The sequence below is a fragment of the Suricata suricatta genome, chromosome 8, assembly GCF_006229205.1.
Source record: "Suricata suricatta isolate VVHF042 chromosome 8, meerkat_22Aug2017_6uvM2_HiC, whole genome shotgun sequence".
Lineage (NCBI taxonomy): Eukaryota > Metazoa > Chordata > Mammalia > Carnivora > Herpestidae > Suricata > Suricata suricatta.
In genome coordinates, this window is record NC_043707.1 from 29,672,913 (window position 1) to 29,697,572 (window position 24,660).

The following is a 24,660-nucleotide window of genomic DNA, read 5'->3' on the forward strand; positions in this document are numbered from 1 at the left end:
GGGGTTGTGAGTTCGAGCCCCACATTAGGTGTAGAGATTACTTTAAAATATTAAAGGGGTGCCTGGATGGCTCAGTGGGTTAAGTGTCCAACTTCAGCTCAGGTCATGGTCTCATGGTTTGTGAGCCCCATGTCAGGCTCTGTGCTGACAGCTCGGAGCCTGGAGCCTGGAGCCTGCTTTGGATTCTTTCTCTCTCTCTCTCTCTCTCTCTCTCTCTCTCTCTCTCTCTCTCTCTCTCTCTCTCTCTCTCTCTCTCTCTCTCTCTCTCTCTCTCTCTTTTTCTCCCTGCCCCTCCCCCACTCGCACTGTATCTCCCAAAACTAAAATAAACATTTAAAAAATTTTAAAAATAAGTGGTTACCCTATGACTCAGCAATTTCACCCCAGGTGTATCCAAGAACTGAAAACAGGTCCACACAAAACTTGACATGAACACACATGACAGCGTTACTTAAAATAGCCAAAAAGCGGAAAGATCTGTCAGCAAAGAAGCCGGTAAACAAAATGCCCGGCATCCATACAGTGGAATGAATGTTCGCAGCCCTGAGGACAAACGAAGTCCCACCTCGCACTATTACGTGGATGAACCTGGACAACAGGATGCTAAGTGAAAGAAACCAGACACACAACGTCACTTGTGTGACTCTGTTGACATGAAATGTCCAGCACAGGCAAGTCTGCAGAGGCTGAGATGCACGATTACCGGGGGAGCAGGGAGGGAATGGGGAGTGACTTTTAATGGGTACAGAGTGTCCTCTTGGGGTGTTGCAAATAAATGTTCTGAACCTGGTGATGCTTGCACAACCTTGTGAAAACCCTCTGAGCTGTACACTTTAAAAGGATAAATTTTATACTATGTGAATTACATCTTCTTTTGAATTATATATTAATAAAAAAAGTAGAGCCAAAGGGAGTAAAGTAAGTGGGAGGCTTGTCAGCTGTCAAAGTTCCTTCCTCTGCCTCCAGATTCTTCATACAAGCATGTGGCCTCATGGAGGGCGCAGAGATGGCAGCAGGACCGGGGGGCTGTGGTGGGGCTGGAGCTGGACAGTGCAGAGCCTCTGCTCTGTTCCCCACTCCCTGGGTGGGGATGGAAGGCCAGAGGGAGGCTCCAGGCACCTGGGGTGCGGGAATCTCAGGCATGTGGCCCTGAGCCCATGTTTCCAGAGACTGAGTCCTCTCCAGGGCTGGGAGGCTGGGTGGGACCCCAGTTCAGACACGGGAGTCTCTGGCCGCCTGGCTGGCATCTGAGGGTCCAGTGGCATCCCCCTCTCTCCCGGCAATGGGGCCTGGCACGGGCCTGCCCCACCTACAGCCCTGCCCAGCTCCCTCCTCAAGGTAGGCTGGGCCCCTGGGAGGGGTAGAGTGCATTTACATTTTCAGGTCTTTCCAGCCCTTGGCCAGCCTGGAAGCCTGACTAACCAGCTCCTCCAGGGTCAAGGTGTTAGGGGAGAGGGTGCGGCAGGAGGTGGCCAGATCAGCTCGAGGCTGTGGATGTGGAAGAAGCCCCAGCTTGGGCAGCCATCATGGGGCTCCCCCAGAGGCAGCCTGGCCCATCGCTGCTTCTCCTCATGGGGGCGATGGTCTGGCCCTCACCCTGTATGAACCTGGGTGAGTGGGGGTCTTGGGATGAAATCACCTGGACAGACCCTGGGAGCCCACCCCTCCAACTGGGAGAGGTAGCCCCAGGACCCTCATGCTTATCTCCGTGGCTACAGCGCTGATCCCCTACACGCCGCAGATAACATCTTGGGACCTGGAAGGGAAGGTCACAGCCACCACATTCTCCCTGGAGCAGCCACGCTGTGTCCTGGATGGGCATGCCAGTATTGCCAACACTATCTGGCTGGTGGTGGCCTTCAGCAACGGTGTGTCACGGTGCGGGTCTGGGACTGAGGAGAGGGGCAGGGAGGTGGACTGGGCATTGGGCTTTATCTTGAGGGGCTCTGAGAGGGTGACAAAGTGACCTGATTTGTGTCTGGAGGGAGCCTCTGGGCTCTAAGACATGGAGAGCCAGGGCTGAGGGGGGTGCTTGGACCCACATGGGGCAATATCCCCTAGCCCCATCTGTCAGTCCCTTTCTCCTGCAGCCTCCAGGGACTTCCAGAACCCACAGACACTAGCTGAGATCCCAGCTTTCCCACGGCTGCTGACTGATGGCCACTATATGACGCTGCCCCTCTCCCTGGACCAGCTGCCTTGTGAGGACCCCATGGATGGCAATAGGGGCATCCCCCTGCTGCGGGTGGGCAATGACCCTGGCTGCCTTGCTGACCTCCGAGAGCCGCCCTACTGCAACACCCCCCTCCCCAGCCCTGGACCTTACAGGTGGGTCATTCTGCCTGGGCCCTGGAACAGGGCCTGTGCTGGGGGAGAAGGGGCCTAGGGGGACAGGGTTGCCCTTCCTAATTCTCCCCAAGGCCCCATCCTGCTGGCAGGCCCCTCCCCTTCACAAGTCTTGGTGGGGTCTGGGAGCAGCACTCATCCCAGCTGGGGGACAGGGAGAATGTGGCCTTTCCAGGAGACGTGCCATGAGGAAGAAGTGGGCACCACAGGGCTTGTGGGAGCAGGGTGGGGTCTCAGGCCCAGAATCAGGGGGTGGGGAGCTTCCAGGGTGCAGCCAGTAGTCCCCCCCACCCTCCTCAAGTAGATCTGGTAGGAATCTGAGCCCAGGGCTGAGTCCAGACCCAATCAGTGGGTATGAGACAGGGAAACAGGAAATAAGCCTACTGCTCAGTTTTACAGGTGAAGAAACTGAGGCACAGGGCACCAAGGGCTTGTCAGGGTCACGGAGGAGCCAGAGTGAGAGCAGGTGTCCATCTGAGGGCTGCCTGGGCCACAGGACAGGACAGGACGAAGTGTCCTCAGGGAGACCAAATCCGTCTGAGAGAACCAGCATGGGGCGCAGGGAAGGTGGGGCTTGGTGTGGGCTGGACTGGCACCTCCGTTAACAGCCTCCCTCTGCTCTTTCCCCAGCCCCGACAGGACCACCTTCCCACCTCCCCCCATGCCCACTTCCTGGCTCGGCCTCATCTTACCTCCTGCCTCCATTCCTAGCAGCCACCAGAGTTGGCTGCCCTCCATGCCAGCCTGTCTGGGCCCCTCCATGCTCAGACACCTGCCAGAGCCCCCCACCTGGCACGGTCTGCATGGCTTCTGGTGCCCTCAGCCTGCCCCCTCCCTGTGATCCTAGGCTCTGTGTGCCCTGACCACACCTCTCCTCCTTGGGCCTTTGCTTAGGGTGCCCGACCCTACTGGGGAGCCTTCTATGGCTGTCTAGATATCACTTGGTCAGCCATTCCTCTCTGCTTGGGGCCCCCAGCCCTGTCTGACCACCCCCACCCGAGGCACTCTATGTGACAGTGACTGGGGCCCCTAAACCTGATAGGGAGTCTGGAGACCAACAGCTCAGATGGACTGGGGCTGCTGGCAGAGGTCACTATGGCCAGAGAGGTCTGGGAGGTCTCTCAGAGCAGGACCAGGCCATAGGCCATGACTGGTCCCCTGCTTCCTGGGGCTTGGCTGCTGTGGGCACCCCGCCCAGGGCAGCTGAGGCTCTGAGCCTCACTCCTTCTCCTCTCCCCAGGGTGAAGTTCCTCCTGATGGACGCCAGGGGCTCACCCCAGGCCGAGACTAGGTGGTCTGACCCCATTACTCTCCACCAAGGTATCGCAGGGGGCGGGGCAGCTCTGGCTCCAGTCTGCCCCTGTGGACTAGTTACCCTCTGCAAAATGGCCCTGCCTGGCCGGCCCCTCCCCCTGCTGCCATGACGCTGGGGGTCTGGAGGAAGTCTCCAAGTCCAGCCCACCTCCTGCCGGGGGCAGGAGGGTACTGGGTCAGCCTCACTAGCAGAGACATCAGCTCTGTCCATTCATGCCAACCCTTGGGTGCTCAGGTCCCAACCCAGTAGTGGGCAGAAACAGCCTTCCCCTCCCACAGGGACCCAGCCCTGGGCCAAGCACTGTCGGGGGGAGGGGCCAGGGCACAAAGGAGGCTGGGGTCAGAGTCAGGGTTGTGGGTTCTGGGAGGCTTCCCTCAGCAGGGCCCTAAGGGGCCAGTGATCCAGCAAGCCAAGAAAACTGCATGTAGGAAGGCCATTGTCTGGGGTGAGGGACACCTGGGAGACTGGCTGTGGAGACCAGGGTGTTGGTGTCGGGGGGAAGGGGGTCTTATCTGAAGGCCTTGAATGCCAAGCTCCAGAAACACAGCAGCTACATAGTCGGTCCTGAGATCAGCCGCAGTTCTGCCCACCATGGGCAGTTCAGTGGGTGGGCACGTTGGCAAGAAAAGCCTAGAAAGTGAGACTAAGAAAAAGGCTGGAGTGGTGGTGGGTATCCGGGCTGGCAGGGCACTGATGCCCAACTGGGATGGACAGACAGGTGGGCTCAGGGGGCTGTCTCAGGACTTGAGGCAGTCAGGCCTTGAGTGTGAGCCTCAGTGGGGAAGGGACTGCCCCTGGGCCGGAGGGACAGCCCTGAGCCTACGCTGTGTACAGGAAAGGCCCCGGGCTCTATCGACACGTGGCCAGGGCGGCGAAGTGGTGACATGATCGTCATCACCTCCATCCTCTCCTGTCTGGCTGGCCTCCTGCTCCTGGCCTTCCTGGGAGCATCCACCGTGCGCTTGTGAGTGCTGACATCCCCATGGGCCCCTCTCCCACCCCACCTGGAGCCCCTTCCCCCTCAGTGGTCCCAGCACCTGTAAGCCCTCTAGGAACAGTGTGGCTGAGCTGGTGGTGTCCCTTCCAGGGTGCGTGGGAAATTTCTGCTGAGTATCTCTCACTTGGACAGCAGGGAGGTGGCCCAGCAACTCCTCTGATGACAGGTTCAGAGAAGGGACCACTTCACTCTGCCCTGTCCTTCAGTGTGTCCTTGGCCCCAGCATTTTCCCTCCCGGGCCGTGTTTTCTCTCAAGGAGGCTTCAGTGAACTGAAACCAGGGTAGTAAGTGCAACCACATGGAGGAGGTGGGCCAGAAGCAGGTTCTGGAAGGAAGGAAAGGGAGAGACTGCAGGTGGAGGCCCCGACTTGGCAGATGGCTCCCCCCAGCAGGGACTCAGTATGGTCTCCTCTCCCCATCCAGCTCCAGCCTGTGGTGGCCAGAGGAAGTCCCAGAGCAGCTGCGGATTGGCTCCTTCAAGGGAAAGCGCTACATGACCCACCACATCCCACCCAGCGAGGCTGCCACCCTACCCGTGGGCTGTGAGCCTGGCCTGGACCCCCTCCCCAGCCTCAGCCCCTAGCCTGGCCAAACGGACTGGGGCGGGGCCATGAGAACTTGGGGGAGTACACAGTGAGTTCCCAACCCGTGCCCACATGCCCCTCCCCCATTGCACTTCCCTACCTGCCCCACCCCGCCCCACAGCCCTGCCTTTTTCTTTCCTGTTCTGCCCTCTCCAGGCAACTGAAGTTGCATTCAAGTCTGGGGGAGGGTCATGGTCAGACTAGCATGCAGCCCCCACTTCCATCCCTACTTCTGTTAGAGGTAATGCGGAGAGGCCACACTGACCAGAAACTTCCGGGCTCCAGGAGGGGTTCTGCGGGGGGCCTTACTCTGCCCTGTGCAGGGGACTAACTGGGCCAGGCCCATCACTGGGAATATGAGGTCCCAGCCTCCCTCTGTCTCTCTGTCCCACGTTCCAGGACTGGGGCTGCAATGAAGACTTCAGAGTCATTTCCATTGTCCCTGGGCAGAGGTGCTTTCTGAGGGTGGCCAGAAGGTCAGAGTGTAGAGGCACATGTGAACATCTGACCATCTGACCACTGATTCCACCTCTTCCAACCCCATTGCACACACAGATGGCTTACTCATTCTCGATCCACCAACGTTTATTAAGCACCTGCTGTATGCCACTGCCAATGTTAGACAAGGAGCCTCAGGAGGAACCAGTCCTGAACTTGGGGAGATCACGCACCACTCTGGACCTGAGATGACCACGTGTCCAGATGTGACCTGTTACTGTTAGGGCTGTCAGACTGTCACATACCGTCGGGCTTACGCTCCTTAGATTCTCACCCCTTGGGCTCTCTGAGGCCCTGGAGCCCCCCCACCATCAGGCAGTACACACTTTAGACCCCCCCTAGCGTCCGTCTGCTCGCAAGGCCGGTGGTTCCAACTTTGACCTCACGGTGGCGCCCGTGCGCCGCAGCCGGCCGGTCCCACGCATGCGCACTCATATTCACAGACCCGCCTGACTCCGTTGGCTGGCAGGTTCCAGCGGTGACCTGATGCTGAGGAGGCGTCGCCACATTTTGGAGGTCAGGGCTCCAGACTTCATCTCGGCCAAGCCAGAGAGATGAGCAGTCACGCTCTCACTTGAGGGCTGTCCAATCTACACAACCGCCACCATTTTCTAGATGGAGAAACTGAGGCTGGGTGACTTGACCTCCACACTCTGCTCACTGCCGCCCCACCACCACCACGCCTCTGTTGTCCCCCGGCCACTCCTATTTTCTCCAGTGGGACCGCAGCTCCCAGCATGCAGGTCCCCCGGCTCCTGGATGGCACCCGGCAGCGACCCATCTGTACCCGCCCTCTTCAGAGGCGAATAAACGCGGTCTCGCTCCTCCATCCCCTAGTGGTGCCTGCACTGGTTTGGGGAGAGGAGCATCTGTACCAGAGCCCAGCCTGGCTTCACTGCTTCCAGCCCCTGGCTCTGCCCTGAGCCTGTCCTTTTGACACAGTCCCAACTGTATTTTAGAGGTGCCCCATCTCCTAATGGGCCCTAGGGAAAACCACCTTGCATCTCAGGGCCAAGAAGCCAACCACTAATGCGGCTTCTGTGGATTTAGCAGTACTGCCTCCCAGGCCAACACTTCAGGGAGGTTTTGCTTTCAAAACTTCTGAACCCTGGTCCCTAGCAATTTGTCCCCCATCCTACCTGCACCCCAATCAGCAGCAGCACCTACTCTAGGTGCAGGCAAAAGCAGATTCAAATGCAGTCAGAAGCTCAGACTCCCGCATCCTGGGTGACACCTGGTTACGGGAGCCAGCCTCTTTCAGCAGCTGCTTTTGAAATGCTGCTGCTATGGAACCTAGGTCCCTCTTGACCTCTTGGAATTAGAGAAGGGTTAAAAGTGTCTCCCGCCCTCACCAGCTATGTCCAACAGAGCCTGTCTCATGCTGTCCTGTCCAGGCCTGGCTCCAACACCAGATGGAGAGGCCCTCTGGGCCCAGACAGCCAGCTTGGGGCCTGCCCAGGCGGGTATGGCGAGGTGGAAAAGGGTTCCACTGGTGTTTGCAGAGTGAAAACATGAATGAACCAACCCCGGGCCGGAGGATCAGGCAGGAGCGGGAGTTGCCCCAAAGTTCTGTGTGTCCCAGGGCCCTCTCGTGGCTTATTCTTAGCGCCGGAACCTGTGCGGATTCCAGGCACAGCCCTAGAGATGTCCCCTGTGTGCGCGGGGCACCCCGGAGCCCTGTAAGGAGCTGTGCTTACCCCATCTGACCATGTGGGGCCTGACAATGAAGACAGGCTCAAAACAGACACTGCAGAACAGTAGGTGAAGTGGGAGCTGAGGGAGTGGGGGGCTTAGAGGTTGACCCCACTGAGGTAAAGGGGGCTTCCCAAGGGTGACTTCTGAGATGAGTCTTAAGGGGCACATGGATGTGAGTCAAGTAGGAGGGGAGAGAGGGAGGAAGAGAGAGTGAAAGAGTCAAGGAGACCAGGTGTGAACAGTCTCCCCCTCAGTGACACAGATGGTGCCCTGGTGCTGGCAGCAGGGACCAGGGGCTGGCAGCAGGGACTAGGAGCCAGGAGGCCAAGGAGAGGGGGACTAGCCTGGTCTTCCAGGCAAACGGAACAGACCTGAATCAAGGCAGACAAAGGGGGTTAGAGAGGAGGAGGTGGATTCCAGAATATTCAGGAGGTGGCCCAAGGAACTGGGACATTGTAGATGAGGCCGATACCCCAGGAGAGGCCATGCTCAAGGGTTCTGATGACTGGAAAATGGAGGCACTTTATGTTCTCAAAGTGGTTCTGTGTCCCAGCTTACTTCAGAGCAGCCTTCTGGAAAAGGGGGTTCTGGGGACACCATCTTAGCAGATGGGTGCGTGCAGAATGTTAACAAGTTGTTAATATTCTACAAGGATGGGAGCCTGTCCTGGGCTGGGGGAGGCCGTCCTGTGAGTCCGCCAGACTGGGGGTGTTCTGGCCCAGGGCCATGGTGACCAGCATGCCAGGGTGTCACAGGAGCCACATGGAGAGAGGGTGGCAGGATTGGTCATGGCCCAGCACGGGCCCCGGAGAACCATGCCAGGGTATTCTGCCCCAGAGTCACCCAGAGGGTCACCAGCTGGACCCCAGCCCTGCACGGGTCAGCTCGTGACAGCCTTGAGCAGAACTTGTCATGACAGCCATGTGATGGTGAATCTTTTATTAAATAGCATTTTAAATGTTTCCCCAGGGCTGTATTTGAGGGAGGGCCTCCAGATCCACTGGTGTGTAAGGTAATGGCTCAGCAGTTAAAAACAAGTTCATTGTTAAAAAGGAAAAAACAGCAGTGATTGTGCAGGTGATGACTCACAGATGACTCATCAGACCAAAAATCAAAGGAATCGGGATGACAGCAGGAGGAAACCAGGCGGGTGGAGGGGGTGGGGCACTAAGCACTCCCTCGCACCCTCTGGGTTCACTTTGCTGTGCCTCTGAACCATCCGTTCCTGCCTATCACCCCAGTGTCCCTGTAAGGACTTAACCCTTAACACTCCTAAGGGCAGGCCTAGAGATAGAAGCTATAGATAATCTCTTATTGCTTAAGGCTAGCTACACCCTACGTGAGGGTCCTGGGTCCACTCTGTAATTGGTTAACACTCTAAATGTTGTGATTGGGTCCCGCCAAAAGTAACGAACACTCTGGACAATGTGTATGGTTAAAGTTACTGCCAATGATGTTATGCGATAATGATTGGACCCCTGTACCTGTGTCACAATTTCCTGTAACTCCCCCTTCCCAAACCCATAAAGGCCCTGCCCCGCCTTTGTTCGGGGCTCTCAGCACGGATCCACTGTGCTGGTGAAGTCTGTGAGCCTGAGTTTAGACCTGGCCAGCCTAAGCCCGTAATAAAGCCCTTTGCTTTTGCATGTGTGACTCGGTCTCTCTGGTGGTCTCTGGTTTTTGGGGACCGATATTGAAATCTTGGGCATAACATCCCCAGCCAGCCACCCCACCCTCTAGCTGGTCTCTCCGTACCAGCGTTCCTGACCCCCACAGCCATCCTCCCAGTATCCAGAGGGACCAGATTGTGAACCTGACAGTGTCCACCTTTGCTCTCAACTTACAGAGACTTCCTTCTGCGAGACCAGAATCTAGATTCCCCAACAGTTTTGAGGCCCCATTGATCCAACCCTTATTCCCTGTATTTCAGCCACTCAGGTCCCTGGAGCTGAAGTCTGACGTTTAACCCACTGACCCACCCAGGCATGCCTTCACTTTCTTCTTTAAAAATATATATGAGCTTCAGGGGTGCCTGGGTCTTGATTTCAGTTCAGGTCATAATCTCACAGTTTGTGAGTTCGAGCCCCACATCAGGCTTTGGGCTGCCAGCATGGAGCCTGCTTGGGATTTTCTCTCTGCCCTTCCACCCCCTCTGCATCTCCCCTGCTCACTTTGTCTCTCTCAGAATACATAAAAATATCAGCTTCATTGAGATATAATTAAAATACCATCCAATATACCTACTTACAGGGTTCAGTTCGCTGAATTCTGGCATATTCAGAGAACTGTCCATTCATCATTAGTACTATCAACTTAAGAGTGTTGTAATCATCCTAAAAGACACCCTGTGCCATAAGGCAGTCACCTCTCTTAGTCCCTGGCAACCGCTCGTCCTCTCCCTGAACATTTCATAGAAACGGTGGTGCTTTGTGACTGGCATCACTTTTGGGGAAAAGAAAACAGGAGCCCTGACACTTGCCTGAGATGGGTTCTGGCACTCACTGCTCCTCTCATTTGGCTGAATCACTCCTTAATCATTTTTAACTGGGCAGAACTACATTCTGGTGGGGGTAAAAGTGGGGTCTCTTTCACACACCCAGGAAATTGTAGAGTGGCTCAGGCTCCACAGGGCCCAGGAACCCCCACCCCAGTGTGTTCTCAGCCACAAACAGTGGAACTCTGGGACCAGGAACCAACTGGAACAAGGAACTGACTTTGGTGAGCTAACTAGGGAAGGAATGTTCTAGAAGAGCTTGGGAAGCCCCTGAAGGCTCCGAGAGCCAGGGTTGGAGACTGCATCAGAATCCCAGTGCAGGACATCATTCCTTGGGTCCCACCGTGCAAGCTTCTGGCCTGGTCACCTCTGGAAGCTGGGCATGGCGGCCACTTCTTTGTCTGGTGTGGATGCATGACTGGTGGACCCCTGGCCACACGGGAGCCTGGGAAGTCACACTCTCTGGCAGCTACAGTGGGCCTGTGCTCTGGTGTCTGTGGCTGTGGGTGAGGGGCTACATCGGACGCCTAACCGACTGAGCCACCGAGGCACCACTTGTTTTTGTTTTTAGGTAGGCTCTATGCCCAACGTGGGGCTTGACCTCATGACCCCAAGATCAAGAATCACATGCTCCTTTTTTTTTTTAAATTTTATTTATTGTTGTGAGAGAGAGAGTACAAGCAGGGGAGGGGCACTGAGAGAGAGGGAGACACAGAATGCAAAGCAGGCTCCAAGCTGACAGCAGAGATCCCAACGTGGGGCTTCAGCTCACGACCCGTGAGATCATGACCTGAGCCAAAGTCGCATGTTTAACCGACTGAACCACCCAGGCACCCCAAGTATCGCATGTTCTAATGCATGTTCCATCCCCCACACTGATCCCAGCCTGGACACTCCTGACTCCTGAGGCAGAGCCCCAAGAGTGAGGCAGGAACCTGGGGTTCGCCTTTATGCCTTGTTTGCTAGGTGAGCCCCACCAGGCAGCCCCACCCTCCTCTCCTGGCCTCAGTTTCCCCTCTGTAAAATGAATGAAGACCTCCAAGCTTCTTGGCTCAGACCCTCCAGTCCTGGCCTCCCCCAAACCCTTCTGCCTGTGGATGACACAACCCAGAGGAAAGAATGTGTTGCCCTTGACAACCATTCTTCTCCATAACTTCTCCCCCTGAGGGACAGAGAGGAATGCCTCATTAGTCATCCTGGCCTCTCCCTCTGCTGTCGCCCCCCGCCACCCAGTGGAAGTGGCCCAGAGCCCCTCCCACAAGTGTTTTATGGAACCTCCTGGCTCAGCTTTGCCCTCCAATACCTGACTAGAACCCTGTCTGAGCCCCAGTTCCAAGGGGTTGGGGCAGTGGGAGAGCCCCCAGGGTAGAGGGTGCCATAGGGTGGGGTGAGGGGTGGGTGGGAAAGGTTGGGGGCAGAGAGGGAGCTCAGCTTATCAGATATCTCCGGTGCCTCTTCAAGTGGGGTCCTCTGCAGGCAGAGCTGCTGGGCTCTCTGATGGCCCGTTGGGGACATGAGTGGATAAATTACCCACCCTGGGGTGCCCGAGTGGCTCTGTTGGTTGAGTGTCTGGCTCTTCATTTCATCATCAGGCTCCATGCTGAAGTGGGGCCTGCTTAAAATTCTCTCTCCCTCTCTCTCTCTCTCTCTCTCTGCCCCTCTCCTCCTCTTGCACACTCTCTAAAATAAAAAAATAAAGGGACGCCTGGGTGGCTCAGTCAGTTAAGCATCCAACTTCCATTCAGGTCATGATCTCACAGTTCATGAATTTGATTCCCGTGTCAGGCTCTGTGCTGACAGCTCAGAGCCTGGAGCCTGCTTTAAATTCTGTGTCTCCTTCTCTCTCTGCCCCTCAGAGTTCACACTCTGTCTCTGTCTCTCTCAAAAACAAATAAACATTTAAAAAATTAAAAAATAAATAAAATTTAAAAATAAAGTACCCACTCGTTTGCCAGCCCACACTCCTCCTTTAGAGCTTCTGCCCACAACCCATGTCCGCAGGGCTCCTGGCACATAGCAGCCCCTCAATAAACAGTGTGGCAGCTACACTGAATGTAGCAACTAAAAAGGCCTCAGTTTCCTGACCTTCAGCAACCCTGTGTCCAGTGGGGGGAGATGTAGGCCCACCCGCCCCAGGCTTCCCTGGGTCAGGGGTGAGACAGGGTTGCTTGCCTCTTGGCCCCCATATTGTGTAATTTTACTCAAAGGAGGCACCCCACACACACACTGAAGGAGCTTTCAGGTTTATGTTTCCAGGTGTCCGATGCTTTCACTGCACCAGAGAGGCGGTGAGCTGCCTGTCTCCAGGGACAGAACTTGAGGGAGCTGGGTCACTGTGCCGTGCATAGATTCAGGACCAGGGTGAGGTCAATGAACTTTGGGGTCTGCTCCCCTTGGGATTAGCACAGCTGGGTCTCTTTCAGCGTTTGGCGAGTGGCCCCTCGGCTAAGCTGGGGCTGGGGCAACGTACTTCTCCTCCCTGCACCAAGTCCCAGGCTACCCCTAGAGGCACCCAGCCTCTCCTCAGGACAGGCTGTGATGGTTGCCATGGAGCTGGGGCCCTGTCTGGTGACATGGGGCTGGGTGGGCCTTTGGGAGCATTTGTCTGGCTGCCCTGTGTTTGGGGGCGGGTAGAAGCCGTGCCTCATCCCATGAGTCACCCCAAAGGTACAGGGCAAGGTAGGTCCTTGGGAACAGACTATCCCCTGGGCCTTGGTATGGCCCCCACCCAGTCTCTCTGGGCGTTCTGGGCCCACTCCCTTCATGCAGGGACTCACTGGGGCTGGGGACATTTGGACCAGGAAGAGGGGAACCCAACAGAGTCTCTACCAGAAGCCACGACTTCTGAGATCATGGGATCCCAGGGTCATGGGATGGATCCCCTCATTAGGCTCCATGTTGGGCAAGGAGTCTGCTTAAGATTCTCTCTCTCCTTCTGCCCCTCTCCCTCCTGCTCATTCTCTCTCTCTCTTAAAAACAAACAAACAAAAAAGCTGGGGAGTTAAAGAAAGCCCTCCCAGGGCTGGGTCTGACCCAGACCCCTGGATGGCCTCCACCCTCCTCCCCTCTGCACCCCATGAGTACGGGAGGGCCAGTGCCTGCCTTCATGGAGCTGTCAGCCCGAGCAGGCACAGATGTGTGCGGGGACGCCCTTGACGTCACAGCGCATGACATTACAGTGATCGGAAGATGGAGCGGTGTCTCAGGGGAGCTAGGGTGCCAGAGGAGCATTTAGGGGAGACTCCAAGCCTGGCCAGAGTGTGTTTCTAGTAGTGCCAGCCCCTGGGGCAGGTAGGACAGGAGGTTGCTGGGTATTGCAAGGTAGCAGGGCCTAAGACAGAGACATGCCTACCTAGAGGCGCAGGGGTGTGGAGTAGCGGGAGCTTAAGGAGGTCGTCTTGGTGGCCTCTCCGCTCCGGCTCCCCCACGTGTACCTCCAGACTCACCCTGACCTCATTCTCACTTCTCTTCGGTGACCTTTGTTATGTTTTTATTTTTTTTTAATTTTTTAATGTTCATTTATAATTGAGAGACAGAGAGTGACAGAGTATGAGCTTGGGAGGAGCAGAGAGAGGGGGAGACAGAATCTGAAGCAGGCTCCAGGCTCCGAGCTGTTAGCACAGAACCCAATGCGGGGCTCGAACCCACAAACCACAGGATCAAGACCTGAGCCAAAGTCGGGTGCTTAACCAACTGAGCCACCCAGGCACTCCATACCTTTGTTATTTTTAATTTAAATTTTATTTATTTTTCTCTCTTCTTTCCTTCCTTCCTTCCTTCCTTCCTTCCTTCCTTCCTTCCTTTCCTTTAAATTCACATCCAAGTTAGGTAGCATATAGTGCAATATTGATTTCAGGAGCGGAATCCAGTGATTTCCCTGAGCTTTTGTTCTGGCTTCAGCCCTCAGTTCCCTTGAGGCTGAGTCAGTCATAAAGGAAATACAGTGATTTCCAATCTTGAAAACTCTGAAACTCTCTGCTAGCACGTCAGAGTACAGAGCTGGTCACGAGAAACCTACCAGGCAGTTACAGAGTGGGTAGGAGTATTTACCCCTTTTGAAGGTCACTGTCATAAACAGTTGGCACAGTTTAAGTACTTTCGGGAAAAAAAATAGTGTGTGTGGGCTGGTGATCAAATAGCATGTAAATGCATCATAATAACTAGAGAATATTTATAACTGGTTTAAAAAAAATGTCTTTTTTAAAAGTACTCCCCGAAAGAGAGGGTGGCTCTGGCCAGAGGCAGCTGGATAAGGAGAGGAGGTGGTGATGTCGGGGAGCTCCCTCATCCAGGGCCCAGCAGGGAGTGCCCTAAACTTGTCTCTGAGTGTGACCTTCTAATCCAGCCCTTTCTCTTCATGCTCTGACTAGAAAATGAGGGTAACTCCCTCAACACAGGGTGACTGTGGGGGGCCCCAGGTGCCAGGTTGGGACTGTTGGCAGGGCTGTCACTGGGGCTACCAGGGACCCCAGAGCTGCCGCCTCCTTCCTCGGCCCCTCCCTGGCCAGGCCCTCCTGGAGTGGGGGGTGGGAGCGTCCATGGGCTTGCCCAGGCGGCAGCAAGGCAGCAAACGATTGCTCTCTTCAGACCCCTCCCTGGGATGCCAAATCCGTGGGGCCAGCGGATTCTGCCCCAAACCTGTCTGACCAGTTGTTTGGGAAGAGGGGGCGCCTGGGAGGAGCTGCCAGAGGCACCAGAGGCAAGCTCTCCAGTCCCCAGTGGACCGTACAGGCTCTGGGACGCTGCAGACAGACCCGTGGACAGACAGACACTTGGCCTGTCCATGGGGCTCAGTGGGGGACATTCTTGGCTGCTGGTGCCACTGTTGCTGCTGTTGACTGGCCTCCAGCGGGGGACAGGCCTGGGTGAGTGAAGGGGGCAGGGAACTGGCCTGTCAGGAGGACAGACCCCACCTCCCCAGCTACCTCCCAAGCCCCAAGTCTGGGGACTAGGTCCTGGGTGGGTCAGGGGAGATGTCCCACCACAGAGGTCACAAGACGGACACCTGTCCCCATGCCCCGAGACAGAGGAGTGAGCAATGCTTTCTCCCTCTCTTTAGGGTTTCATCCCCATTCGTCCTGAGCCCCTGTCCTGTTCTCACCAAATGCCTCCCCTCCTTCTGTCCCTGAAGAGAGGTTTAAAGAACTCCATAAAGGGGCACCTGGGTGACTCAGTCGGTTAAGCGTCTGACTCCGGCTCAGGTCATGATCTCATGGTTCCTGGGATTGAGTCCTGCATCAGGCCCTGTGCTGACAGCTCAAAGCCTGGAGCCCGTCTTCAGATTCTGTGTCTCCCTCTCTCTCTCTGACTCTCCTCTGCTCCCACTCTCTCTCTCTCTCTCAAAAATAAATAAAAACATTAAAATAAGTTAAACAACTCCATAAGGACAACCCACAGAAAGAAGGAAGCTCACCCGAGGGGGCTACAAGCATTGGTCACTGCGGGCTCTTAAACTAGCGGGGCTTAGAGATGGAGCACCCCATCTCGGCTGCTCTACTTTTCCCTCGTTAAGTGGACATTAAGTACCTGCTGTATGCAGTGTGCTCTGGGCCTCAGAGACAGGAGTGGGGGTCCTGGGGAAGGCAGAGTCTAGACCTGAACCCCGGGAGCTGAATGGAATAGAAATGAATCGTACTGAAGGGAACTGAAAAAGAGGGAGAGGGCTCTGGAGACTTGGTGATGCCCAGCCTCCCCTTTCTGCTGCCCTCCAGGAACGAGGCACTGCCCTCGGGAGCCTTCTGGGCAGCAAGGCTGGACGTGGCCACATTGCTTGTTCTGGGTCCTGAGTCTCTTGTGCCCCTGTCTCTGACATGGGGTCCCAGGGTTCTTGTCCTCTCCTATCCCCACCCTTCCCTGAGTGAGGCTGAAGGGTGGCTTGGCGGGGAGGGGGTAGTAGTTACGGCATAAGATCTGGAGGGGCAGGTGCCTGGGGTGGGCTGGGAAGTGGTGGCTGGGCGAGGAAGAGAGGATGTCCTGTGCTCTCAGCCAGGACACCTCCAGGAGGCACACGTCTGGGCCGGGGTCTTCGTGGGGACCTTCCTGTGTCACCCTCCCCAGCCCTCCAAGCTGTTCATTCCTCTCCTCAAGCAAACCAACCATCTAGGTGGAGCCAGAGGGACTTGAGAAGTGGGTAAACTGAGGCCCAGAGAGCGCCAGAGCTCAAGGTCACTGTCAAGAGTCCCGTCTAGGGTTTGGGCCCAGGCTCAAGCTTCCTTAAATCTGAGTCTCACCCCAACAAGGCCAAGACCTGTTCTTCAGAATTGTGTGTGCAGCTGGGGGAGGGGCCTTCAGTGCCTCCACGCCTTCTCTAGGCCCTGCCCATGGCGGACACCCCAGTGACCAGGGTGGAGGGGGGCAGGCCCTCCCTCCTGACCTCCCATAGTACCTACCCCTAATAGGGGAGCAAGGCAAGAGGCAGGGCCTGGCCTTGGGTCACCAACCCATGCCCCATGGGCAGAGTTACTAGGGAGCCTTCCTGATTAATGCCTAACTGGGGCTTCCACTCCTCGCTCAGACTGGGGCTCTCAGATCAAGTCTGTGCCTCCCCCTTCAGACTGGGGCCTCCAGGACCATGACTCCCACTTCAGACTGGGCTGTGGGGGCTTGGTTGTCCTGTTGAGCCTCCTTTGTCTGCCCCCCATCCCCTGCCTGCCCCAGAGCGCATCAGCTATGTGCCCCAGCTCTCAAGCCCCACCCTGGCGGGGACACTCACCCAGTCTACCTTCACGCTGGAGCAGCCAAGGGGCCAGTTCAGTCGCCTCAACATCTCTGACTTGGACACCATCTGGCTGGTGGTGGCCCAGAGCAACGGTGAGTGCTGGCAGTCGGGGGGTGCAGCCTTGGGTTTTCCCTCTGTGAAATGGGCAGGTGGCCTGGGCGGAGCAGCGGGTGTTGGGAGAGGGGAGGCTGGTCTGCAGGGGAGGTGGCTCGAGGGCTGTCTGGCCACGTGGGATGGGGGTGGAGCCCTGCCCTTGTGGCCCCCACCATCTGACCTGCGGCTCCCCTCAGCCACCCAGAACTTCACTGCCCCACAGAGGGTGGAGGACATCCCAGTCCCCGCTGACTTCACCAGGAGGGGCTACTACCTCACACTGATGGCCAACCGGTTGCTCTACCCGGACAACCAGCCTGGCAGCCAGCTCCGGGTTCTACGTGTTGGCAATGACACCCGCTGCTCCCCTACGAGGAGAGGCTGTAACCACCCTCTGCCGGGCCCGGGCCCCTACCGGTGAGCTCCTGCCTGAGCCTGGGGCAGCTCCCAGCTGAGTGCCTGAGTTTCTGCTGGGGGTGGGGTTGAGCAGGGGCAGGGGCCAGGGACACCTTGGTGAATTCTCCCTTCTTTCTTGGGCAGAGGGTCCCCCACTTGAGCCCCTCCCTCCATGGGCTGTCTGGCCCCTGCGGGTGGAGTTTTCCTATCCACAATGGGCCCCAGCCCTGTCTTCCTTCACAAGGGCTTGATTCACTGATGGGAGGGTGCTGGGGAGCTAGTCCACTCCACACACATTTCCTAAGTGAGGACACTGAGGCCCAGAGAGGGGGAGGGATGCGCCCAAGACTACACAGCTGGAATTGGAGCCTCTTCTGGTGGGTTCTAAGGTTGGCTTTTAGGCCCAGTACCCATTCTCCCAAACTCCTGGGACCTGGGAATCAAGAGATCAGACTGACAGGTGCCAGGGCCAGAGGGTTTCAGGTCCCAGGGTCCCCACCTCCAATCCTGGGTCTCCCCAGAGTGAAGTTCCTTGTGATGAATGACAGGGGACCTGTGGCTGAGACAGAGTGGTCCAATGAGACCCGCCTGCAGCAAGGTATGGGGCCAAATGGGCAGGTCAAACAGTGGGGCTGGGGGCCCTGGGCTGAGGGGTCTCCTGAGGATGGACTGGGCTGGGGAGAATGGACCAGCCCCCCATAATAGCCACCATTACCATCCTGCTGTCTGCAGGTGCCCCTCCCCCAGCCTGGGGCAAGGGATGGTTGGTCTGGAGAATGTTCCCAGGTCAGAACTCTCCTCTCTGCCCCCATGCCTACCTGGGGAACCCCTCACACCCCTCAGCCAAGGCACTGCAGGCTACCCCAGGACCCCAAAGCGCGGGCACCGTGGTCATCATTGCCATTTTGTCGGTCCTGCTGGCTGTCCTTTTCACTGTCCTCCTTGCTCTGCTTATCTACACCTGGTAAGTGGACGGGGTCTGCGCCCCCTGGGAGGGGTTGGAGTCTCTGACCCAGACCACCTCTTATCCTCCTCATCTTCTCTACCCAAGCCAGCAGAGCTTGTGAGTGAATGAATGAGTGTGTGTGTGTGTGTGTGTGTGTGTGTGTGTGTGTGTGTGTGCGTGCGCGCGTGCTTGCATGTGAACCCCTCCCTCCTTTGTCTCTTTCTGCCAGCCAACTGCCGGATGCGGGACGGTGGTGGCAAGGGCGTGTCCACGCTCTCTGAGCGGGCACCACTCGCCCCCTGGCGGCAATAGCTGGAATTGAGAGTAGGGGACTCACCGAGGAGACTCCGAGGCGGAGCATTGCTTATAGTTCAAGCGCTGAGCTTTGCCTCAAAACTTCATTCAGAACTCAGTGCTGGGGTCTGGTGGACAGGAAGTGCCCACAGGGCTTCCTAGAGAAAAGGGGAAACCTGGTCTCTGGGTGGGATTTGGGGAGGAGAGAGGGGAGCAGTTCTGGCGGCGGCGGGGCGGGGAGGATCTGGGGCAGGAGGGTTTCTGGCAGCCGGGGCAAGCAGCGGGGCAGGGGCGGGGCGTGGGGGTGGGGGTGGTCATGACTCCCAGCTGAGGAAAAGGACTGTCCTAATGGTCAGAGGGAGCCAGTGGTGGGCTTCGATGAGGGGAGACAGGGAAGACCCTGGGGTGCAGGGAGTAGAGACAAATGTGGGGGCTAGGGGGGCACAGCTGGATTTAGAGGAATAGCCTAGTTCCCTTGGGTTAATCCAGCCTGGCCAGTGGAGCCCCATTCCCCCAATGCTCCTATGCCTAGAGCTCTGAGTCGTGGGCAGTAGCTGTGGGACTTGGATCAGGCCCTCCGCTCATCTTCTCTCCTCTCCCTTGAAGTCATGACACCTGCAGGAACGCTCCCATTTCGGGCCCAGAGCAGTTGACATGTGTGAGGAGATACAACACGCACCACATGACCAGCCCTCCAGCCACGGGGGCCACCTGAGGGGATTCGCACCTGTCCCTCGGCTTCTCCCTGCAGATCCTGGGCTGTGAGCATGCCCCAAAGCTTCTGGAGCCCCAGGAGAGGTGGAGGGAGGGTGTCCTTAGCCCCAAATTAGGCCTGTCCCTGTCAGAAATAAATGTCCTCAGCAACACCCTGCACATCTGTGTTGTTGTCCACCTGGGCAGTCTCCCTGAACCCCTGTCCCCAGCTCTCCTGGGCAGGATGGGGGTGGGGGCTCTTAGGAGGATATAGCACCAGAGGTAAAGCCCAGGGTCCCAGGCCAGCTGAGCCATCTGGGTCAGGGTAAGCCGCCCATCTGGCCTCTATGTCCCTATCTGGAAAATGAGCATGATTACACTGGCCTCGCTGGGTCAAGGTTACTCTACACCAATGAGGTGAATGTGTGCGCCCTGCCCTGCATGACTGGCTCTGGCTGCCCCATCCCCCCAGAGCTCAGCCCAGAGCTAACTCTGGCCCCAAACCGAGTCCTGGGTGCCCAGCATTTGTTATCATCAGCCCCACTCCGGGCCAGGAGGGAGATGACCCAAGCAGGGTTCTGCCCTCATGTTGCCCGATGCTGTAGAGGTGGGTGGGGGGAGTAGAGGGACACCAGCACTTTGAGGAATGGAGGGAACGCAGGTGCCAGATCCAGGCGAGGCTTGGGAAGAGGCTCCCTGGGCAGCGCTGTGCCAGGTGACAAAGGAAGGGTGCACAGGTCTGGTCAGGACGCAACTTGGGGGCTGGTAGGCGGGCAGGTTGGGGTGCCTTGAGGATGGCAGGGAGGCAGGGGGTGGGGTGGCCCAGGCCACATGCCACTTGGGGCAGGGGGTAGGGAAGGAGGGCGCTGGCTGGGTTCCCAGGTGCCTGTCTCTGGGAGGTGCTAATGGCCCTAACTGGTTTAATTGCCAGTGCAGACACATCCTGTTCAGGCTGGGAGGGGCGGGGGCGGGGAGGGAGTAAACAGGCTTCCACCCTGTGCCTAGGTCAGCCTTGGCCTTTGCGGATGGAGCAGCCGTAAGCCCCAGTCCTGGGGCTGGGTGATCCCAGACACCTCACTTCCCCTCTCTGGTCCTCAGTTTCCCTTTATGTAAAAGGCGAGGGTTGAACTAGGTGGCATAGGCCCTTACGGCACAAACTGACGCCCTGCATGGTGAGGCCTGGCAGGAAACAGATGGCACTCTGTCTGGCAGGGCAATTGAGAGCGTTTACAAAGGTGTGGTCAGCGTGCCAAGGGAGCCAAGGAGAAGGCCTGGACCCAGCGTTTATGATGGAGACATAGTCACTTCTGTACCTTAAGGGCTGACAAGAGGGAAGTGGTAGCTCTAGAATCAGTGAGCAGGAGTAGCGGGTGAGGGTCGCCCAGCAGAAGCAGGGGCTGGAGATAGAAGGACGCAACCACTAGAGAGAGCTGATGAGTAAGTACCCCGACCGCTCTCCTGTCTTCTGACTCACGCTGCTGTCTCCTGACACAACGGGACAGGGGGCTCTGGGTGGTGCCACGCTCTTGGGAGCAGAGCAGGACAGAGAAGGACCAAGAATGGACACAGAAGACCACTGTGATCTGTTTCATTCACAGCACATCCCACACCAACCAATTCTCTATCGTGTATTATGATTTATTTTTTAATGTTTATTTATTTTTGAAAGAGAGAGTGTGAGCAGGGGAGGGGCAGAGAGAGAAGAGGACAGAGGCTCTGAAGCAGGCTCTGTGCTGACAGAAGGGCTCGGACTCACGAACCGTGAGGTCATGCCCTGAACCGAAGTCGGATGCTCAACTGACGAGCCACCTGGGCGCCCCGAGTGTACTATGATTTAATTCAATTCTGACACTACCTGGAATTAGTATAGACCCCATGGGTAAAGGGTTCGGCCCCATAAGACTACCCTCTCGAGACCCTTCAAACACTGGTGACAAGTACTGGGTTCCCAGGATACCCACATTTCTGTCCAACTGGGCTCCCATGACCCCATCCTCAGATTGGCTCATTGGCTAGAACGACTCTCGGAACTCAGGAAAGCTGTTTACTTGCTATTACAGAATTATAGCGGCTACAACTCAGGAGCAGCAAAATGGAAGAGACGCCTAGAGTGAGGCATGGGGGGAGGGGTGCAAAGCCCTCTCTGGGTGCCCCACTCCCCCAGCATGTTTGCCAACCCGGAAGCTCCCCAGACAGGGGTGCCTGGGTGGCTCAGTCAGTTAAGCATCTGACTTCGGTTCAGGTCATGTTCTCACGGTCCATGGGTTCAAGCCCGGCTCTGTGCTGACAGCTCGGAGCCTGGAGCCTGCTTCAGATTCTGTGTCTCCCTCTCTCTCTGCCCCTCCCCTGCTCATGTTCTGTCTCTCAAAAATAAATACACATTTAAAAGAAAGCTCTCTGAACCCCCATCAACTAGGGTCTTTCTGGAGGTTCCATCACGGAGGCACAATTGATTAAAGCATTGCCCGTTGGTGATGGGGCTCAACTTGCAGCCCCTCTGTGCCCCCCCAGTGGTTGTCTCGGGGTGGGGGTGGGCCTGGGTAAGCCCGTGGCTGGTTCCTCTGGTGACCTGCCTCATCCTGAAGCCCCCCAGGGCCCCACCAGGAGTCACCTCATTAGCATGGACTTAGGTGTGGTTAAAAGAAGCTTGTTAGAAAACAAAAGACTTTCTAGTCTCTCCTAACATTCAAAAAAATTCTAAGAATTTGAGGAGCTCTGTGTCAGGAATCAAGGAGATTAATTAATTAATTAATTAATACACACACTTTTTTTTGAGAGAGAGAGAGCAAGTGTGAGTGTAGAGGGAGAGAGAGAGAGGGAATTTTAAGAAGGCTTCATGTTCAGCGCAGAGCCCGATGTGGGACTTGATTCCATGAAACCAGGATTATGACCTGAGCCAAAATCAAGAGTCAGATGCTCAACGAACTGAATACCCAGGTGCCCCAATTTTTTAAATTATATCATGATGATATCATAGAGGGTCATAGGCTACTTTTGTGCCAATCCTGTGGAATCAGACCCTCCCACCTTTGTGGTCTCCACACTGGACAGAAGGGCAGACAGCTGACCTCAAAGTCCTGTCCCAGACAGAGGTCTACCTGAGGCCAGAGTGGGGTTGGGGCCGTGTAGAGTCCCCTCTACAAGAGGCAATCCTTGAGTCTTGGAGGACAGGGACCCTGGCTACCTCTGATTGGATATCCCAGAAGCCTTTGGGCCACCATATGACCCTCATACCCAAACCTAGATCTGCCCCCAGACCCCTACCTCCTCCTGGTCCCCTGGTCCTCCAGGCCCCAGGCCAAATGTTGAAGACCCTGACTGACCTCTCCCCTTGACTACAGGCGCCCACTGAGCACACGTACCATTTTCTGTGACAGGCACAGCCTGGCCACAGAGCTGAAGCCATCCCCTTGGAACCTGCCTGGTGCTGAGCTCAGAGCCAAGGTCAGGGATGTGGAGAGCCCAACACGCTGTGGTTTCCTTCCCTGGACTCTTCTGGGGCCTGGGAGCCCGGGGCTGGCTGGTCGGGGAGGCCTGAGCCAGGGTGACCCGTAAAGCTGCTACCCACGATCCGCATGCAGCAGACAAGGAGCCTCAGCTTGGGGACTGTGTCCTGGGACCGGCTCTCAGGGAGAGTCGCACAGTGGTCAGGGCCCTGGGAAGGCCCATGCCCTGGCCCCCAGCTCCGGCCCCCTGCCTGACCCTCCTCGATCTTTTCATCCATGAGCAGGACGGAAGAGATGAGCCACAAGCACCTGTCATCCCTTCCCGATCACCCCCTCACTCCTATTCCCGGCAGACCCTCACTGACTTCAGTCTCACTGGACATGAGGCGTGTAGACCTGGCCTTGTGGGGCCTAGATATGCACGGAGGTAATGATGCAGTCCTCATAGGATGGAGCAGGGGCTGGTGGGGTGACACTGACCACTGACCCACTCAACAGACTGCTATCAGCGGCATAAACCTGGGGAAGACAGACTTAGGGACAATCATCTGGAGCCAGGAAATGACGTCCAGTGGGTCCCATGTCACCTGCTATCAGGCTGATAAATAGACAAATGGATTCGTGTAGGGGCCTTTATCTATCCTGTTTTTTTGTTTTGTTTTTTAAGTTTATTTTTGAGAGAGAGTGAGCTCGAGCAGGGGAGGTGCAGAGAGAAGAGAACAGAGGATCCGAAGTGGGCTCTACACTGACAGCAGAGAGCCCGAGGAGGGCTCGAACTCACAAACTATGAGATCATGACGTGAGCTGAAGTCACATGCTCAACCGACTGAGCCCCCCAGGCGCCCCTCTTGTCTCTATTTTTAACTATGACATGCCATGGGAACTCAGCTCATTTCCTCGGGGAAGCTGTCTGATGCGGCCCAGCGATGGGCATGGCCATTTCCCAGTGGACGCAGGACAAAATAAGGAAGCTGGCTTCCCTGTTCCAGGTTTGGGCTAGGCATGGGGAGAGGACAAACTGGAGCAGACACCCAGACATCCAGCTGTTCCCTGCAGCAGGACCCCTGGAGGCCCTAGTGGACTGTCGTGGGAATTTAGAAAACTCCGACCCCTCCTTCTCTGCCAGTGGGTGTTTGCACCCCATCTTTGGCACAGGATCTAGGGCTCTGCTGGAAACACTGGCTCACACAGAGGGTTCTGAAGGCCTGGATAGTTTCAGAAGCCTCCAGGCAGGCAGGAGGGGCCATGAGGGACTGGAGAGGAAGGCATCAGCTAGTCCTGGAGTCTGGGGGTGGGCTGCTTCTGCCTCTGACCCTCTTAAAACTCCCTGGAGGATGTTTCCACCCTGGGCCACCAAAATGCACCCCAACTTGAGAGAGGGTGCATTCCCTTCCCAGCCACCCAGTTGGGAACCCTCTCTCAGGGAGGACAGTCCAGCTAAGGGGGTGGTCTCTCCACCCTCCCAGCATCCGTTGGTGAATCCCAGGCCAAGAAGCAGGTGCTACTGGGGTCCCTCTGGGGACGTGTTGTTTCAGGGGCCGGATGGTCTGAGCTGCCCAGAGTCAGGTCCCAGGTTCCTGAAGTTCCCATCAAGATGGCCCAAGGGCTCACACATGATGGTCTCCTTGCCTTCCTGATGCTGTTCCCATCTCCTGCCCCCTTCATGGGGACCTCGAACTCTCCTGGGCCTTCAAGCCTAGCTTGTATGTCTCCTTTCTCCTTGTGACCACCTGTGACTCCTTCCACTGCAAGTTATTTGTCCCTCCTGAATCTCAAGGACTCCAAGAACATCACCTAGCTGTCCATCCATCCCTAGTGGGGTAAAGGGACCAAGAGAGACAGATGGGGAGCCGTGGAAACAGACAGGAGACGCAAACCACCCTTGTCAGCCATCCCCGGTCACTCCAGCCCAGCCCAGCGAATGCCGCCCACAGAAGGCTCTGTGAGTCAGAGGAGGGGCTATCCCTTGCACAGCACTTACTGGGTCCCAGGAATGGGCCCGAACAATTCCCAGAGGTGAACCCCCAAATCCTTGGGCAGGCCCATGATAGGCTCATTTTACAGATGAAGAAATGGAGGCGTGGTAAGCACCACCCGGGTAGGAATCACAGGGGAAGGGAGCCCCGCTGGGGGTGGGGCAGGGAG

General features: G+C 56.7%; 2 protein-coding genes across 4 annotated transcripts; both read left to right on the forward strand.

The window, feature by feature from the left end:
- The first annotated feature begins 339 nt into the window (after positions 1-339).
- Positions 340-6,619, forward strand: UPK3B (uroplakin 3B). 2 transcript variants are annotated; one of them, XM_029949358.1, is made up of 7 exons: positions 340-1,611; positions 1,719-1,868; positions 2,091-2,328; positions 3,587-3,666; positions 4,496-4,625; positions 5,082-5,291; positions 5,798-6,619. In XM_029949358.1, the coding sequence occupies exons 1-6, from the start codon at positions 1,527-1,529 to the stop codon at positions 5,239-5,241; spliced, it is 843 nt and encodes a 280-aa protein (XP_029805218.1). In that variant the 5' UTR covers positions 340-1,526; the 3' UTR covers positions 5,242-5,291; positions 5,798-6,619. The 2 variants fall into 2 exon arrangements, with proteins under 2 accessions (XP_029805218.1, XP_029805219.1); XM_029949359.1 differs by lacking the exon at positions 5,798-6,619 and adding an exon at positions 5,399-5,789.
- Positions 6,620-14,618: 7,999 nt separating this feature from the next.
- LOC115299737 (uroplakin-3b-like protein 1) lies at positions 14,619-19,249 on the forward strand. Of its 2 annotated transcripts, none has more exons than XM_029949207.1 (6): positions 14,619-14,794; positions 16,587-16,739; positions 16,938-17,157; positions 17,658-17,734; positions 17,869-18,100; positions 18,983-19,249. In XM_029949207.1, the coding sequence occupies exons 1-6, from the start codon at positions 14,713-14,715 to the stop codon at positions 19,089-19,091; spliced, it is 873 nt and encodes a 290-aa protein (XP_029805067.1). In that variant the 5' UTR covers positions 14,619-14,712; the 3' UTR covers positions 19,092-19,249. The 2 variants fall into 2 exon arrangements, with proteins under 2 accessions (XP_029805067.1, XP_029805068.1); XM_029949208.1 differs by having other exon boundaries at positions 17,980-18,100.
- Positions 19,250-24,660: the final 5,411 nt, after the last annotated feature.